Source organism: Ostrea edulis, chromosome 7 (assembly GCF_947568905.1).
Source record: "Ostrea edulis chromosome 7, xbOstEdul1.1, whole genome shotgun sequence".
Lineage (NCBI taxonomy): Eukaryota > Metazoa > Mollusca > Bivalvia > Ostreida > Ostreidae > Ostrea > Ostrea edulis.
Genome location: NC_079170.1, coordinates 13,393,040 through 13,407,927, shown reverse-complemented (window position 1 = coordinate 13,407,927; position 14,888 = coordinate 13,393,040). Strand labels below are relative to the sequence as shown.

At 34.3% G+C, this 14,888-nt stretch overlaps 1 protein-coding gene across 2 annotated transcripts in view; it reads left to right on the top strand.

The window, feature by feature from the left end:
• Nucleotides 1–14,483, top strand: part of LOC125655991 (putative ankyrin repeat protein RF_0381) — a 15,319-nt gene extending 836 nt beyond the window's left edge. Inside the window, exons 2-8 of one of the 2 annotated variants that reach the window (XM_048886543.2) lie at nt 2,503–2,548; nt 8,852–8,904; nt 9,053–9,260; nt 10,251–10,358; nt 11,853–11,922; nt 12,178–12,350; nt 12,458–14,483. In XM_048886543.2, coding sequence (XP_048742500.2) covers nt 8,872–8,904; nt 9,053–9,260; nt 10,251–10,358; nt 11,853–11,922; nt 12,178–12,350; nt 12,458–13,731 — 1,866 coding nt within the window. In that variant the 5' untranslated portion in view covers nt 2,503–2,548; nt 8,852–8,871 and the 3' untranslated portion in view covers nt 13,732–14,483. The remainder of the gene's footprint in view (nt 1–2,502; nt 2,549–8,851; nt 8,905–9,052; nt 9,261–10,250; nt 10,359–11,852; nt 11,923–12,177; nt 12,351–12,457) is intronic. The other variant, XM_048886542.2, reaches the window with a different exon arrangement.
• The last annotated feature ends 405 nt before the right edge of the window (nt 14,484–14,888 follow it).

Genomic DNA, 14,888 nt, shown 5'->3' with positions numbered 1-14,888 from the left:
TTGATGATGAATTTGTTTGGCACGCGTCGTTCCTTATCTTCTCTCAGAATCAATAGAATAAACATTGACGGGAATCGGCACGAGGATGTGAGTGCGAGGTTATCAAAAGCAGGTTGCATGTATTACAATATAATCATGTGCTTCTAATAGAACTGAAAGATTGATGAATACTGAACGTTAGTTATTTTACGCACTGTGGTCAATTGTAAAGAAGCTCTTATCCTACATACATGTATTGATGTGGTCATTTCCTTGTGAATGCGCCGCAGTTCTGAACAATGTGCGTTCGGATTTTGATAATCCACTGAATCTATTTTAACGGTTGGAAATTCCGACAGAATTGATAGTAGAATGTGAGAAATAGACCTACGCTTTATAAGATTATTATGCAAACGTCCTACAAACCTTAGGTAAGCCTTATGTATAGTAGATCTTTATATCGCCTGAGTCACCCGGATGACCCATTATTATTGGTCAGCATCCGTTGCCATGCGTTGTACGAAGTGCGTTCCTAATTATTTCTAATTCCCCACTTTTCCAGACTTGTTTGGCTGGTAGACAATAAGCTGATATTTAGTATGTCTCTATACATTGATGACTTACAGATCAAATATGCGTTTTATTTCGATTAATCTAATTTTACAAAAGTCATTGCCCTTTAACTCTGAAATGTCTAATTTCTAATTACTTTTGCGGCTGTGTACATAGATAATTACATGTAGCTGATTTTTGCTATATCTCTATATATTGCATCTTCGCTAGCCAAGAGTTTTTGATCCGCTCCACTTCTCTACAAGAGACATCCTATAAAAGAAGCAGAGCCGATCGTGAACACGTGGCTAGCGAAGAAGTTATAAATCAAGTTCATCAAACTATTTCTACAAGTTATTGCTCTTGGACATCGAAAATAATCCACTGTTGTATGCATACTTTTTGAGCTCAATGATAGTGATAATAATTTACAGTATTGAAAGTCGTAAGGTACCCCACATAATATCATTATTTGCATGGCTTTGCATAAAAATGATGATATTAATATGTAGGTACATCACAGTTTTTCATACATTACGGGCATTTTGTAAATCCAATATTTACTACACAAGTGGTTGGCGGGCCACAGCGTTCGTTAGAGAGCGAAGAATACTTTTGGAATTGATTTTCTGGGATTAAAACGTCGGATAATGTAGAACTAATATGTATATTGTGTTATATAAAGTAAAACTAATTTGATATTACATGTACTGCTTTTGTTTTCCTGAGTAAGTTGTGACGGGAATTGAATTACATTTGGTTCCAAGGGCATGGGAGCGCAAGGTAGACCTTGATTACTAAACCTCTCTTTGGATGCAGAAATGAAAGTGCTGACTTCATTTATTCATTGAGATTTTAATAGAATATTGCCTTTATTTAAGATACAAAAACCACGTTGACAGTAAAGTGACATTTTCATAAATTAAATTCTAATGACGTGTTTGTGGCGTTGTTCATTTGACACATTTTGTAACCAATTGATAAAAACAAAAATCACCAATTGTTCATTGTGATAATGTACACATGTAAAGCCTAATGCATAACAAAATTACTGACTTGAAAACCCTGGTAAACGGAGACTAAACGAGCAAGTGAAATTTAAAACCGCTGTTAAATCATCGCACGTACGTATTTATAAGGCTGTACGACATGTCAAACACTATTTCTCCTGCTTTATCCAGAATTGATTTATTTTAAATCGATGTTTACAAACAACTGCCGCACGGCCATCTCAAGTAAGGGTCACTTGTCTTCGATAATGAAAGTGGAAGTATCGATTTATATTTTCATTTTCGGTTCATGTGTCTATCTATTTTATAACCTGAACACCCACTGGGGTCAAACTATCAGAAAATTACAACAGGAACACAGAGGTACTATATTGTGACAATGATAACGATGGGTAGTTTAAGATTGGTGGGTCGTTTGGTTTATAATGTTTTGAAATCTGCTTATTTTATTCATATTTGTTTTACTGAACTCGGTCTTTTCACTTCTGTAAACGTTTAGTTCGTGAGAAATCAGAAAACTTGTATGAATCGAGATACCTTGAATGCATAATGAATACAGAATATTTAGGAACATATCTCTCATTTGAAAAAACATATAAAATGTATTTGCATGCTGGATAACTTCAAACTTCCATGAAGATTTTTAAAAAACGCCCATTGCAACGTTACGTACATGTAGATGTGTATATACAAAGACAGTGTACTGTTCAAAGTGGTTCTATTAATAAAGAATTGCGAATCCTTTAAAGTTCTTTCAGCAAAGCGATATTAAAAGTCAAGGTTTTAAAAAAAAAAAACACGCTTTCATAATCTGATACAAGTCAAGTTCTACCGTCGAGTGTGGACTGTTTGAATGAAGGGGGTTCATAAACACTGGCCAAAAGACCCGATATTAGAATATTAACCTGCCTGTATTGCGTATTCAATGGTCAAATTGAAAACGAGTTTCATTTTATTTTAGTATGCAGATCAATGTGTGCCATAAGAAAACAATTTTTACATTCAAGGTATTGTACAAATCCAAATCTGGTTAAATTTTCTGAAATAATGTCAATTACAAGTGTTGAAAAATTGAGAAACCTATGTGTGTTTATAACAAAAATATACGATTTAGTCTGTACACCATAACTCATACATATAATCTATTTTGTCTTCCTTTTTTTTTTTTTTTTTTTTTTGCTTCTTTCTTTTCTGTCCTGTCCTTATGTGAACATGATTATGTTTGTGTCTCTCTTCCCTGTATCTCTTTCCCCATTAGAATGTATCACATGTACTTGACCTCATGTACCACGTATTGTTGGTGTTAGTGAATAAAGAAACTAGAAACTTGATACAGTCAGTTAAGGTATTCCCACAATTATATCGCTTAGTTTCAAATTTACTATTAAAGAGTAAAGGTATAGAACACTAAATATAGGGTAACCAAGTTCGCCGAGAGAGAAAAAACACACCAATAAAGCAGATGGTATAAAATTCTACTCTGTATTCTTATATATTCACACATAATGATTCTACATTACTACATTTCATCCCGAAATTCCGTATTATATACTTCCTAAGATATGCAGAAATTTATTCAGAAGAAATGCTTATTTTCTACTTTTTAGCTGGACCCCGGCACTGTACCACTAAACAGAATGTACTTGCATTGCAACAAGCTATTACATAGAATGTGCAACATTAGATATCATTTTAAATTGAATCTCTTACCCGAATTCATGAATTGAGTTCCGTAATAGCTGAAACTGAAGCTCCATGTGCCTGAAAATTATAAAACCGTCAGCATTTTCATTTAACAGGGCCATTTGGACCGTGCCAGTAATTACCAGGTACCCAAATTTACTTGATTTATGTGGTTTGGATAAAAATAGACATAACAAGACTTGTGTATCTTTATAAAGACCTGTTGGTAGCATCATATATGTATTGTATTGAATTATTATTGATTATTATTATTGATGAAAATTAATATTTGAGTCTCTAAATCGTTTTGTGTCGTTTCATCCCTTTTGGAAAGGCGGTGGGGGAGGGGGGGGGGGGGGGCTAAAGACAAATTCCGAGTCTTGCACACGCGGTATGTAATCACGTGATATAACGCCAAAACGAAGATTCAATTCAATTCTTTTATTGTCCTTGAGTTATACAACTCATCGGAATACATCTAGTACATGTACATTTGTATACACAATATATCTAATTGTATAATATAAACAACAGGTGAGTGGACAGGAGAGGATAGGAGGAGAAGAAATTACAAATAAAAATAATATATATGTAATCGCATTATGAAATGCACATGTTATTAGAAAAATACTATAATTACATTATTGATTACAATGCTAAACTTCGTATTTTCACAGCTTGAACTAAGAATGTTCCCAAGTTATTGAGTTCTTTAGTATTGTCTACACTAAGGAGCTTTATCAATTTAAAGACGCTTGGTTTTGTGTAATAAAAACTCTTAATATATCTCTTTCTCAATTCTTTGTAAAATGGACATTTCAGGATAAAATGAAACTCATCTTCTATATCATTATAATCACATAATTAACAAAACCTCGCAGTCCTTAAAACATTATTGTGCCTGCCTTTTTCAATATTCAAAGAATGTGAAGACGTTCTGAATTTAATGATAATTTTTTTCCCTTTTAAGTTGATTGGTCTTTTGAGATATGATTGTAAACAAAAGTTATCTATTAAATGTTGATAAAGAACACTTTTTGGTGAGCTTGAAAGAGACGACATTAGGTGTTCTGTGTAAATATCCAATATTCTGAATTCTATTATTTTATAATCTTTAAGCTGATTCACACACGACTTTTCAAACAAATATTCTAAACCAATGCTTGACAGATCATGTTTCACATTAACAATCCAGCTGCCATTGTTTGCAATCATATTTTCATAACAATCTTTCAAAATACAGTTATTCGTGGTTTTAATTTTTAACCACAATTTAATAATTCTCAATTTCCTTCTAATGTAAAGTGGAAATCTGCCAAGTTCACAATATACCATACTATTGTTGGTTCTTTTGTTTACTCCTTTACACTTTTTTACAAAAAGAAAGATGCACCTTTTCAATGTCCGGTGCTTTATGAAAACCCCAAATTTCACATGCATATGAAAGAATACTGTGTACATAAGTATCAAAAATTGAACATTGCGTATCAACATTAAAGTAATGATTTCTCAAAGTATTAGATGTTGCAAAAAGGGCTTTACGTCCTTGTTCAGCAACATGTTTTTGTGTTTGGAAAAATTTGTTAAATAATTTGTGCAATAGTGGCATCAGTATATCATCACATTTGATAAACAACTCATTCAAAATCCAATCTTCACTACAGCTCTTATTATATTTCAATTTATGTATAGCTTTCTTAATTTCATCGTTCGTAATGTCCTTGTCTAACTCGTCGAAAATTGCATCTGTGTTCGTTATGTCATAAGTATTGTCTGAGGAGGCACCATTATCCTTCTGAATAAGTTCTTTAAAATGTACAAAAAAGTCATCATTCGTCAAACTACATTTTGAAAATTTACTATTACCTTCGGCAAATAAACTGTGAAAATATTTTGGGTTATATTTTCTCAAGTAATCGAGCATATCTCCTTCGTGTTGTTTGTACCTGCATTTTAATTTGTTCTCATATTTTTTATATGTCTTCTTAACACGCAACAGTTCTTCTCTATGTAGGTTAGATTTACATTTAGGCCTATTAAATTTACGAAGAAGTCGTTTATATTGTTTCAACAGATCTTTACATTTATCATTGAACCAAGGTTTATCCACTTTGAATTGTCTGTGTGGGTTATATTTGTTATTAAGGGTTATTTTAGCCTCTTTTACATGTATAAAGGGTAGGACACAATCGTTTATAATATTACAAACGCTGTTAATACACTTATTTACAACAGCGGGGCTTATGAACTCAACATCTATTTCACTACACAAAAGGTCCGCGTTACGAAATATTTCATTCATGATTTGCTGAGCGTTGTCATGGTTCTACCTGAGCGATTTACTATTTGTTCTACCAGTTGAAGAAATATCTTATTGAACAATTGTAAAACCATTACATCTAATACCAGAAATTGCAAAAGTTATGGGTAAATGGTCAGACAAAATATTAAATGTACCTGTAGAAAAATCACAGATACTATCAAACAATACACTTTCTGTCAATAAATAATCGATAGCACTGCATCCTCTAGAACAATAGAATGTAAACTCACCAGCCAAATCACCGGGATGCTTACCATTAACAATCCGCAGGTCTGAAGATCTGCACAAATCTAGCAACTTTCTACCGTAATTATTTATACTAGTATCAGAATTACATCGTTTACGAAGCTCTTTGCCATTTTCATAAACAAAAGGCAAGGAAGATATATCAACTACTGAAATATTGTAGAGAATGAACAATTTTATAAACATCAGTTTCAACAAAACTCATTAGCATTTTGAAAGGGGGGTATGTGACAGGATTCATTTACCTATGCCGCTGTGATGATACACGATACCATTGAATAGGTTTGTGTCCACTTGTTGTGACACACATTGCAGACAGGTCGATAGTCAGTTATTGGACGGAGAGCAGGCAGTAAATGTTTTATTTTCGACAGAAAATGTTTTAACTGACTCGATGCAGACATCTTGTGAATCTGTAGAATTGAAATGCTTCTATACAATGTGTATAGAACTGTGTGTCCTTATGATAATGTAACGCGTGTGTGGTATCTACTGGGAGATTTAAAATGTACATGTATATATACCTTGGACATGACCTATGGTAGATTAAGTGGTATATTTATTATGTACTATAGTACATAAACAGTGCTCCCACTGGACCAAAATTCCCTTTCGCCACTTTTGCAGGGTGCGGCACGGCGCAAATAATCTCATGCTTTACAATTATTTCCATTATATTATATATTATTTTATTCATTACACTTATTTTAGCATTTTGAATCAGTTACATTACTTATCATATCCAGCTACCATACCTAAACACTTCTTTCTGAAATAATAAGTTGATTTGTTTGATAAATTCTATTATGGAAATCAAAAATCAGATAATAAAGCATGTAAATATAAACTTCATGATGCTACACCCCTCAGTGAAAACATTGTGTACATTGCCCGAAATGCAGATGTCACAAAACATTAAGCCCAATTTAGAGTCTTATCTCAACCATTCCCTCTTAAATTTCCGTTTTGGTATGGAAGATTTTGCAATTTGGACAGAATCAGATGTTTGAGCAAGTGGGATTGACTGTAAAGCCAAACATAGAGATATTTTTTTTAATTTTAGACTGACTAGGGTCAGAAGCTACAAGTTTAGTGTCAAGATAGAATGGGGTGCATAGTTTTATGAGATTAGCATTTTTATACTGTTGCGCACCGAACTCCAAAGAAAGTTATTTATTAAAATTGCTATTTCCATATCAATGGTGACCGACCGCATTGTTTATGAAATATTCGAACTAAAATCAACCACATCACAATCAAAATCTTGTAATCAACGAGCTTCGCCGCAAAAACAAACAATTGATGTATATACATTATACACAATAATACGGCCAATTTAATTACCGGTCGGTTCTCTAGTTAAGAATGGACATTAATGTGGAGATGATAACACGATAATGAATAAGACTTTAAATGTTAAACAATTGACCACAGCAGGGTAAACAGCCATCCGAAGTACTTTATTACATAATCACCGACTTTTTTGCAGCCATACATTACCTGAGGCTATTATCTGGCCTTCGTGATCAGCTCTGTGTTCACTGGAGCGATGCGAGATCAGAACAAACAGGCGATATTGTGTCACTGACAAAAGACAACACAAGACAGATTTTAAAATACAATTTATTGTAAAAAAAGGATTTTCGCCACTTTCAATTTTCCCCCCGCCATTTTTGAAAAATAATTCGCCATTGACGAAAATGGTGAAGCCCAGCTCGAGCACTGTTAACATAAACATGCTTGTTGGTGATATACGCATTATGTTATGGTACGAGCTATCCGAGATGTTAGTTAAATATGTTAGTAAGTATAGATATGGACTGAACCTGCATTTTTGTCAAATGTAGGTGATATTAAAATTGCCTCCGATAGTACAATCTTGTATTTGCAGTCAGTTGATTTAACACACCATGTTACAGTTTGGATACGACCTATTCAGAAATGATTTTTTTTTTTGTTGGAAAGTGATGCAATCAATTTCAAATTTTCTGTAAGGATTCAAGGTTTTCTACTATGCATCGTTGTTGAATTTGTTTGGCACGCGCCGTTCCTTATCTTCTCTCCGAATCAATAGAACAAACATTGACGGGAATCAGCACGAGGATGTGAGAGCGAGGTTATCAAAAGGAGGCTTCATGTATTACAATATAAGTATGTGTATGGTAGGGCCAATTGCAAAATTGACTGCGCTTTAGTCACAACACGCCGTCAAGCCAACAAGCAACGCACCTTCGCGCATTTTCGCATTAATTTGACCTGCAAACAAGGCTTTAAATCGCATTCCATGGCTATATAATAAGCCCAAATGTACACATGAAAGTAGTCTCTATTATTCTAAATATATCGAACTGCAGTTAATTTTGGTTGGACAATTTCCGATCTGATACCCACAACATTCTACTTCACAGGAGCCATGTAATTGATATGCAAATATCCATCTTTTGTTATAGCGTAGATTCTATTTCTTTCATGATGTGGTCAAAATAGGAGCTTGAAACTTTCATAGGCCAGCACGTTGTCACTCCATATGTTAACAATTTTATATATCAATACACATTGAAAATCTTTTATTATTGTGTACTTCACAAGTACCACATATCACCTGCATATGGTGTTTACATCTCTCAACTGATTCGATATGCAAGAGCTTGTTCTACGTATGGCCAGTTTTTAAATCGAAGCAGGCCACTGACAAACAAGTTGATGGTGCAGGGGTTCCAACAGTTTCGTTTAAGATAAGCATTTCGCATATTCTATGGTCGTTATAACGATTTAGTCGACTGAGGATGCTTATTCCTCATAGACACCTGATCCCACCTTTAGTATATCCAAGGTCCGTGTTTGCCCAACTCTCTATTTTGTATTGCTTATAGGAGTTATGAGATTGATCACTTTTCGTTATCTTCGCCTTTCATCTAACCATAAAGACAAATTAAGATACATCAATGTATCGAATATCAATCACTATTTCTCACTGCCACTGTGTATCCACCTTTGTAGGCTCGCGGTATATATTTGAATATATACTCAGTAGCAATATTTTTTCTTTTCTTTTCAGGAAAACTAATTGATTGAGTCATGCACTGGTTTGCATTTCTTCTCTTTGACTTTGTAAGTTTTATTCTTTTCTAATTTCAGTAGCAGAATGATTAAGGAAATACTTCAGATGTATCATTAAAGTACAATGCACCTCTTATGTGTTCCAATGAAATGTTTCGTATTAATAGAATACATACTAATTCGAAAATTTTATTTCAAGCTAAACACACGTGGTCTATTCGGGGATATGACCTACCCCATATATCCAGTCCAGACATGTCCTATGAATGAATCCGCTCGGAGACTGTCCTCAGACCGGCTTGGCTGCAATGACACCTACCTATATCTCTGTGTTCCTAATACAGACCTATCGTCCCTGGTGGAACTCTGTTATATGAAAGTTAAGCGTCTATCCTTGTATCAAAAAGGTAAAATTTTACAGCATTTTAGTACGCCAGTAGCATACGCTCCCGTTTATCAAATCAGTTCATAAATTTTCAGTCTTTCGCAAAGCGTCCGTGTATTTTATACAACAAAGGAAAGGCTTCAAAATTAGAATTTCTTCAGGATCGATTTCATTGGCTAACAAACTGTTGTTAGTGCCTTGTGTTGTAAACTACGTGAGCGAAAAATCCATTAGGTCAAATGAATGAAAGGCGAAGATAACGAACAGTGATCCATGTCATAACTCCTATAAGCAATACAAAATAGAAAGTTGGGCAGATATGCCAGAGGTGTGATCAGGTGCCTAGGAGGAGTAAAGCACCCTTTGTCGACCGGTCACACCCACTGTGAGCCCTATATCTTGATCAGGTAAACGGATTTATCCGTAGTCAAAATCAGTGTGTCAAGAACGATAGATTTCATAGTATTAGAGCATTCTGTTGAGAAACGTATTCACAGTTCCGTGTTACTTTCACAATAGCTGTCTAAACAACAATCATTTAATTCCTAGATAGCAAATGATTACTATTACAATGTAGCAAAAATAAACCCACAAACAAACAGGAGAACCGATATATCACATTTTCTTAGATTGCACTTTGTTATTATTCATTTTCAATCAATCCCGTGATTATAAACGTGTGTGTGTGTGTGTGTGTGTGTGTGTGTGTGTGTGTGTGTGTGTGTGTGTTACAGTCATATCTTGTCGACCTCATACTGGTATTTCAAACTTTCAAATTCAATTATTTTGTAATTACAAAATACTTATCTTAAAACTATCCAGAAAAACTCTAGTGTACCTATTTAAAATTATAATGAGGTAGGACACCAGCAGAAAAAGTATTCACTTCACCAGCATTTTCCTAGTGTACATTAATTGATATTATTATACATGTATTAATGAACATCACACAACCGTACGTCTGCTCTTGGTTGATAGGTGTGATGTGTTTCTTCTTTAAAAATTTTTGTAGATCACTGTTTGAAACTTTCCATCGACGGATACATGGATGGTGTGAAATGTGATCACTTTCTGTCGGGATGTCCTGATAAGCCTTACTATGGAACTGAACTTTATCAGTGTAAGAAAATTTATTTAAAGTTTATTGCACAATGAATAATGTTTCCACATGTCAAGTAGCTTGCACATCACAGATGATAAAACTGCAAAAGTATAGCCATGAATACTTTCCAATTCTACGACGGTGTAGAAGGGTCAAATAAAAAACGTTTCGTTCGGACGAATTACAGTGTAACAATTTGTTCGGACAAATTAGCAAATTGCTCGGACAAATTACTAATCTGTTTGTACGAGTTAGCATGCAATTTTTTTCAGATAAATCATTTATTTGTTTGAACAAGTTTGTCATTAGCAATAAGGCAACGTCATTGGCGTAGTCACACATTTTAAAGTGGTGGTAGGGAAACACAAAACAATGGCGTAGTCACACGTTTTATAGTGGTGGTAGGGAAACACAAAAATATTGGGACACACACCGAAATGAAATTCGATTCTAAAAATGTGTATATAAATATTTTTAATCAAGATCGAGACGGTAAATACGGTTAAACTACACAACCACCACCACCCAAAACCATGAAAAAATTCCTTTCATTAAAAAGTCTAAATCAATTTATCCGAAATTTTGCACGAACGTTCAGTATTTTAGTCAATAATTCCAAAATCTGATCTCTAAATCCCTTTTTTAAAAGTTCTATTTTGAATATTAAAGCAAGACTTTGTAATTGATGTCCAATTTTAGAAATTGACTTTACTCCTAATATGTTATTTTAAACCCTCAAATTCTATATCATGTATTTTTGTATATCAAGTGCAATAAGGTCATTATTTATTTTTAATCTACTAGAATTTAACTTTTTAAATTTCGGTATCAATTTTATGTAATGATTGACGTGTGTTGGTTATGTTGAAACCAAGAGACAAATAAAGTTTAAACAAATAAATTTTTAGTAGGTTTTAAGAAGAAAGGGGTCAGGTTTAAAACACTGTAGATCAATAACAAGCATTATGATTATGACCCCCATTGTTCTTTCTTTTTTTTTTTATTTCCTAGTTCTCACTCAATGTAGAAATCAAGAATACACTTCCTAAAAAATGATAATACTACAAAACTAGGACGCGAACCACATTAACATGAAATTTAACCCCGCATCCATTGCTCACAGTGGATTTCTCTATCCCGTTTCCCGTTCGACTTTCTTTTAACTCTGAATATGTCCTGTGAACAACTTACATGTCGACCATGCTTTCACATCACCATGTACATGTAATTGTCCATCTTCCTCCGACACGAGATCGGGAATTTGGAAAGGTGGTGTTCATCATCCTACTCGAAGAATAGATAGATAAAAAGGAAATTATATTGCTTACTTTTTAATCCGATAGAGTTGATTTGCATAAAGTGTACAACTTATATAGTTTGAGAAAATACGTGCTTTTCATTGCTTCGATAATAATGAATACGGAATGTAAAGCTTTAATTGAATAAATCTAAGGGAACATACCAAAATCAAATATGCCTAATTTGATTTTATGATTATTTTTATTTTCCTAGATCCTATGTGCCTGGATATACACACCAATTTACAATGCTTCGCAGCAGATTTGCAATGTGTGAAAGAGAGGTATGATTGATTGATTGGGGTTTAACGGCGTTTTGGCAATATTTCAGCCATTTTATGGCGATAAGAGAGGTATGAAACCATGGTTATAAAATGATGGATCTGATTCGTGGTACGATTTTCGTTAATTTCTTCCATTTTCCTTGCATCCATATATAAACTTACCTGTTAGTAAAAAAAAAAAGTATTCAATTTATATATGAGCATTCTTTGTCCTTTCCTTTGATAATTCCTGATGTATTTTAATGTATTTCTAAGGCTACTTAATGCATCAATGCTGTGGAAGTCAGATGTATCACCAGACAACGCTAACAGCAAGAATGTATGCATGAACGTGATAGTTCTGAGTTTTCTTATAATATGGACCACAATAACTACAGTGCTAAGTTGTATACCTTGCCTACGCACAGTAAAGCGGCATTTGGAGTCGGGTAAAAATTCATGTACATTTAGAGGAACATGATAATGCTTTAAAGTTTTATTCTAACTTCTTTCAGTATACGCTTCAGACAAATCTCAATTAATTTTTTTTTCACAGAACCTGAGATGCCTCCCTCACAAAACTTGAAACAAGCATGCAAAGACGGAAACGCTGATTTGTACTTCAATTTGATTGGTGTCCACAACAGCATTTTAGTCTATTCAGAGGTGGACAAAGATGGTTGGAATATTTTACACTATGCAGCACTTGGAGGTAATGAGGCCATCTTTCAAGATCTTCTTGAAAAACGTGATATGGATGTTTCTCATATAACTTTCAACATGGAAACAGTTTTGCATATAGCTGCAAAGCATGGAAACACAGATATATGTAAGCTACTCAAACGGAACAGTGCCTACAACAATCTCATCAATCAAAAGGATTGTAATCAGATGAATCCTTTCCATGTCGCAGCTCGATACGGCCATCTAGATATTCTTAAATTAATGGAGGATTCAGGGTGTAATATTTTAGAGAAAGTAGGTATGGCTCAGGAAAATATAGCTATATTTTCTTGCATCGGAAGAAGTCTCGAAGTTTTGAAATATATCGGTAGCAGTCCGTCGTTAAAAAATGCATTAAAGGAAACAAATTATGAAGGATGGAATGTGGCTCACTATGCTGCTAAGATAGGCCGTTGTGATATGCTGGAATACCTGATAGATGAAATGAAAGTTGATGGAATTAATGAATCAGAGAAGAAGAAGAATTGCCTGCATACAGCTTGTGAAAAGGGTCATTACGAGGCTTGCAGATACTTAGTAAAACAGGTTACTGGAATTTTACACTTAAAAGACGATAATGGGAAACATGCTGCACATTTTGCTGCTATGAGTGGAAGCGTGGAAATTATGGAATTTCTTAAGGAAAGTGGACTACCCATTCAAAATAAAGATGAAGAAACCCTGACTGTTTTACATATAGCTTGTCAGCATGCTCGCCTGGATTTGTGTAGGTACATCATAAAGAAATATCCACAGCTTCTAAACGTGGAAACAAAGAGATCTTGGAATGCAGCTTTGTTTACTGCAGAGAGACAGGGAGACGAGGAAAATCGAATCAAAATATTTGACTTACTGAAATATAATCATATCAATTGTTATCATGTAACGGGATCTGGAAAAACTGCTCTCTACCTGGCTTGCAGAAACAAATCCTTCACATTGTTAGAACACTTACTGAAACGATATCCAAAATTTCACACAACCCAAAGAGCCATGGACCCTATCGAGGCCGCGGACGGTGATAGCAGGATCATTGCGTTATTTGGAAAATACAAAAATGGCAACGGCAAATTCAACTTTAAGAATTATTCATGTGTAATATCTTGATTGCAGTACCCAATTTTGGCGTTATTTTACTTGATGTTGCCAAAGTTTCTTGTTAACAAAGGCATATCCGTTATAGTTTTTTTTCTGTGGTACATATGTATATTTATTTGTAATGTATCTTACTGCTTCTACACTTAGTGTGATTTCCATTAATTTTCTCGCATTTGTATTGTTTCACCAATTTAGACACAATTTGTCAAATTACAAATTTCGACGATAGAACAGTGATCAATGTAGATTCTCAAAAATTCGAAAGAACTTTTTGGTAAATTTGAAATCACAAATCAACAACATCAAAATGTATGATTTTTCAATGCTTTACACAACAAATCTTCGCGATAAATTAAATACTAGGTTTCTGACATAATAGATAGCGGTTTTTTTTATTTTAAAAAAGTAACTCGAAAACATTCATATCACGTGATAAGTCATCCAAAGAATTCCTTTATTAAATACCACATGGTATGAATTATGTCAAAGATTATGCCAAACGATGGGTTAGATATGAAAACGTGGGACTTGACACCTTGTCGGAATGAATTAAAAATATAAGAGGAATATGAAAATTTCGTATTAGACACATCAAAGCAAAAGTACATAACATATATTCTTCTGTAGACTAAAACTGAGATTAACATAGTAACTATGGGAAGGCCAAACTGCATTAAGGGTTGGTTTTTTGTTGTTGTTTGTTTTTTGTAAAAATAACTGTCCATAAATATCGAATTACTGATTAAATGCACGTTTAAAAAGATATGTTTTAAGTTTATTTTTAAAAACAGCTAATGAACCTTCGACACGAAGATCCAACGGGAAACAGTTCCACGGAGTTGATAAAGAAACATCAGCCTCTGTGGTCGAGTGGTTAGAGCATCGCGCTCAAAATCACATGCCCTCTCACCTCTGTCGGCGCAGGTTCGAATCCCGCTCGCGGCGGTAAGTGAGAAAGTTTCTCACTTTACTTTCGGAAGGTCGGTGGTCTCTTCCCAGGTACAGTGTATCTGGGTTCTCTCTTCCACCGATAAAAACTGGGCGCCACCATATAACTGAAAAACTGTTGAGTGTGGCGGAAAACATCAATCAATCAATCAAACCGTCTTTCGCCATACCGTTAATATTAGTACGAGCGCGTGGCTTTAGAAAGTATAACGAATCCG